The sequence below is a fragment of the Geospiza fortis genome, unplaced genomic scaffold (assembly GCF_000277835.1).
Source record: "Geospiza fortis unplaced genomic scaffold, GeoFor_1.0 scaffold66, whole genome shotgun sequence".
NCBI classification, from domain to species: domain Eukaryota; kingdom Metazoa; phylum Chordata; class Aves; order Passeriformes; family Thraupidae; genus Geospiza; species Geospiza fortis.
The window spans coordinates 8,439,649-8,444,084 of NW_005054312.1; the positions used below are offsets into that span (position 1 = coordinate 8,439,649).

Genomic DNA, 4,436 nt, shown 5'->3' on the forward strand with positions numbered 1-4,436 from the left:
AGATGTGCAGCAGTTGCATTTTCTGTTGGAACAAGGGTTTGTTACAACTCTGGGCATGAAACCCCAGTGTCCCCTGAAAACTGAAATGTCTTCTAGGCTTGTTCTTTACCTAAAGCCTTGACTACGATCTTCTCCTGGCATGTTTCAGCTAGGGACTTACCAAAAACAAACAAGTAAACCAAGGTGTTGGTAGTGTTGCAGTTCACAAATAACTACATTGGTCTTAAAGGAGAAATATACAGATATATTTATTTTTATAAGTAGAAAAATTAAGTATAAAGTTCCTGTAGAACTACTCTTTGCCAGATCAAACATATCAATCATTTAATCATTTCCCATACTAGCAGAAATGCACACAGCATCTTTTGTTTGTAGGAAAATCACTTTTCAAAGGACATGAATTTTGACATTGCACAGCTGAACAGCTGCTCATTTCTTTTTTTTCTAGTGCCTTGGCCACCACTGCTTTTCCAAGAACCCTTTTAGGGAAAAGACAGGGGAGAGCTCAATTTTAGATTAAAAACATTTAGGTTTTTTTGAAAGCCTTCCCCAGAGACCTATCAAAAGCACCACCCAGTAACAATACAGTGGGTAGTTCTCTTGCCTTGGCAAGGAGCTCTCTTTAAAGCCCAACTAATTCGTTAGAAGGGATTATAGGATTAAAGAGCTCCTAAGGGCTAGAGACCCACTTCTACAAGACAGTAATTGTTTATTTCAAGGATAGTGATGCTGCAGCTTTCAGGAGTCTCAGAGTTAGTACATCCAGAGACACAGAGAAGGCCGATCAGCTCCCCAGACACCCACTCAGGGAATCCACAAATGGTTTTGGTACAAGAAAATTCCCTATTAAGTTAATTAGTTTTACGTATGAAAAGTTCAGATGAAGAAGAGGACATTGCTTTGACGTTGTTCTGCAGGCAGTCACCACTCATGAAATGATCTTCACTTCAGGCTTGGACTCTTCCAAGGCTCTCAGTTCATCATCCACTTCAGAACTCCACAAAATGTCATACAAACTACACCAAAACAGAAAGGCAAGTGAGATTTAGTGAGCATCCTCCTGTTAAGGGAAGAGTCAGATGCACAACTGGCCAGTATAGGAAGGTCATATGCCAGGAAGGGCCCCATCTAGCTTTAAGAGCAGCCAGAAATTGGCTTTACAGCCCAGGACACCCTTAGTCCCTGACCAGCAGCAGCCTCCCACCCCTGCCAGGGCTACCGCCATCGCTCACATTAACTGCTGGACGTTGCAGCTGGGCTTCTTCAAGGCTTCACAGATCTTCCTGATGCCTTCGTCTTCCAGAGGGTTGTAGCTCAGGTCCAGCTCAGTGAGGCACTGCTTGGTGGCCATGACGGTGGCGAGGGTGGCACAGCAGCCTGCTGTCAGGTCACAGTTCCCCAACCTGCAGGGAGAGGAGGGAGAGGTCAGCACAATGAACCCTGGCTCCAGGAAACCCTGCCCACACCTGGGCAGCAGGTGTGGACATCCCCAGCATGGACCAGAAATTCTGGCAAAGATGGCATCTCCAAGACTTCAGCAGGGGCTGGCCTGTGGTCTTGCCACAGAGACAGATGCCCTCATGGTGACTGCTGAACACCTCAAAGGCCTCCCTAAAGCATAACAGCGTGTGGCTATGGACACAGGAGGAACCCATCGAAGTTATTCCCAAATTCACCATCATGCATCATCTTCTCTTATCACTATACTTGAGACTTGCACCTCTCTGAAGAGAGCAACTGAGGCCTCTCAGTTGATGACCAAGTAGCTTTAAGTGGTCAAAAGACACTTTCTGGGACAGACTTGCAAGTCTTACTGATGTCTCCCATGACCCGTCTGCTTCACTCACTCACTGTGAATTCAGGCATCAGAGCACAGCTCCAGCTTCTGTCCAACAGCATGGAGAGAACAAGCACAGAGCCCAGAGCTGGGCCCAGCTAGGAAGGGAACAGGCTCACGGGGAAGGCAAATCCCACCCCAGGGCTGGAGGTGATGCTCCAGCTGGCTGCCTGCTCCTTCTAGTGAGGCTAGACCAGCACTTGTGCTGGCACCCCTAAGGACCATGGAAGTAGAAGACAAAGGGTGAATTCAGACAGCAAGAGAGAAGACAACTTCTGAGAGTGCACCTTACCAGAGGGACTGGATGTTGCAGCTGGGGTGCATCAGCCCTTCACACAGGAGCTCCACACCTGCATCTCCCAGCTTGTTCTCACCTATGTGCAGTACTTTCAGGTGCTTGTTGGTGCTGAGAGCAGAGCTGACAGCCTTGCAGCAAGCAGTGGTGAGCCCACACTCCCTAACCCTGCAAGGCAAAAGCGAGATGAGATCTAGGTGGGTCACCTAGAGACTATCAGGCACCGTTCACTTCTTCACATTTATTTAACAGGAGTCCAGACAGTGGGAACAGAGGCACCAGGGCTTTCCTGCAATCACTGTACTCCTCTCAATGCCTATCTGCTCAGTCCTTTCTAGGCAGCACCTCTCCCACTCTTTGTGTGGGATGTCTGTCTTGGAGCGTGCACCTAGGAAAGGCACCTGCCCAAGAAGCACAGGACCAAGGAAGGAAGAAGTGTGCTGCTCTAACAGTCACTGCTGGCTCCACTGTGCACTCCTGAGGCACCCCACTGACTTCCAGGCCACCAGGGCAAGAACCCAGCTGGGGGCAGGAGCTGAATCTGCAATGCAGGAAAATTCAAGTTCTAAGTGAAAGAACAAATTTCTTCTCCTAGACCATCCCAGCCTAAAAGGTAAGACAGTTAACAGGACAGGATGATGAGAAATGTTTAATGTCACTAGAGCTTTCTTTTGTCTCATTAGTGAGAGAGTTTAGCTCCAGTGGAGAGAGAGCCTGAGATATCTGATTACAGCATTCATTTTGCTATTCCATCAGGCCTTTCAGACTTCAAAAGTCTCTTAACTGTCATTTGTTGCATGATAAAACAATTAATTAGAAGTTCTGCAAGTGATGCTTGGTCTCCTTTCGGTTTTAACAGGATAACTGTGATGGGGCACATCTTCAAAGTGTCTATGAGTTTAGAAATACAAATCCTTTTAAAGTCTTTAAGTCTAGAAAAGCCCTTTTTAACTCTATAAATCCTTTCAGTAACAACCAGCAGGAGTTGCTTATGGAACCATCACAACTGAGGATCTATCTGGGTGGGCATTACTTCACCTTACATCTTTCTTCAGTGAGGCCTCCAAAGAAGGCAGTAGATATGTGAAACTTGACAGCAGCTCACCATAGCTCCTGAAGTTTAGATTTGGGATCCTTGAGTGCCTGACAGAGCATTTCCATCCCTGAGTCTCTCAGGTTATTGTCTATCAGACTGATCTCTGTGAGGGTCTCCTTTGTACTGATGAGTCTGGAGAGATCTTTACAGCTAGCACTTGTGAGATCACAATCCCATAACCTGCAGGGAAGAACAAAATGTTATTTTCTCCCAAGAATGACTTAGATTAGAAAACAGAGTCCTGTTTTAGTATTCTGAATTTCTGGTTACGTTGTCTCATTTTCTTGTATCCTTTCATACATCATACCACACAGCTTCCTCCTTTCCTTACTTTCCACTTGCTGCACCAAAAGCTCTGCTTGTAACACACAAAAAAAGAAACAGAAATATGCAATTCTAGTAGACAGCTGACTCAACTGGAAGCCAAGACAATGCCATCATAAACTTCTATTTGCCCTCTCACCAGAATTTGATCCAAGCAATTTCAGTGTGGTCCTACTTGTTCATGGTGTTCTCCACCCAGTTTTTGGGAATTAACTGATTTGCAGCTGAGACACTTTTTTGACCATAATGGGTAAATGAGAAATTTCCACTTTGGAGCAAACCAGCAGCACAACCTAAACAGCTCAGAAGCTGCAGAAGGAATATAAGAAACCTCTGCCCACCCTTACCACAGCTTCTGGATTTTGCAGCTAGGATGCATCAGTCCCTGGCACAGCAGAGCCAGACCGGAGTCCCCGATCTTGTTGTCCCCCACAGAAAGATCCATCAGAGATGACTTGTTCCTGAGAACAGCACTAATTTCCATACAGCTGTCGCTGGTTATGCCACAGTTCTCCAGGCTGCAGGAAAAAGCACAGTTGGAGTTGCTGCTCCAGACCCACCCATGTTAGATACACCCCAATACCCCAGTTCAGACTGGGAAGGGTCTATGGGCTGGTTCCTTGCTGCAAACCAGTGCAACTCAGCCAGGCACTGCTACATCCTCCAAGGTTCAGAGAAGATACAGATGTCCAAGATGGGACTCAGGGTGAGGCTCTGCTCTCTGCTCTTGCATTTCATGAGGCTGCAGGGCACTTTGACCCAGCCATTCATATGCATTAATGCAAGGATCATTCTTGCCAAACTTCCCTTTTTATCAGTTATCCTTTTTAAGAGGAACTTTTGGCAGCATCACACAGTGAGTCCCTGCTGAGCCAACCCCTGCT

The 4,436-nt window shown here is 46.6% G+C and overlaps 1 protein-coding gene across 1 annotated transcript in view; it reads right to left on the bottom strand.

Moving 5' to 3' along the window:
- Nucleotides 1-223: 223 nt before the first annotated feature.
- The window catches only part of RNH1 (ribonuclease/angiogenin inhibitor 1), a 13,289-nt gene continuing 9,076 nt past the window's right edge, over nt 224-4,436 (bottom strand). The window contains exons 6-10 of the mRNA XM_005419501.2: nt 3,900-4,070; nt 3,238-3,408; nt 2,130-2,300; nt 1,233-1,403; nt 224-1,016 (exon numbers count right to left, since the gene is read on the bottom strand). Of these exons, the coding sequence (XP_005419558.1) occupies nt 929-1,016; nt 1,233-1,403; nt 2,130-2,300; nt 3,238-3,408; nt 3,900-4,070 (772 nt within the window). The 3' untranslated portion in view covers nt 224-928. The remainder of the gene's footprint in view (nt 1,017-1,232; nt 1,404-2,129; nt 2,301-3,237; nt 3,409-3,899; nt 4,071-4,436) is intronic.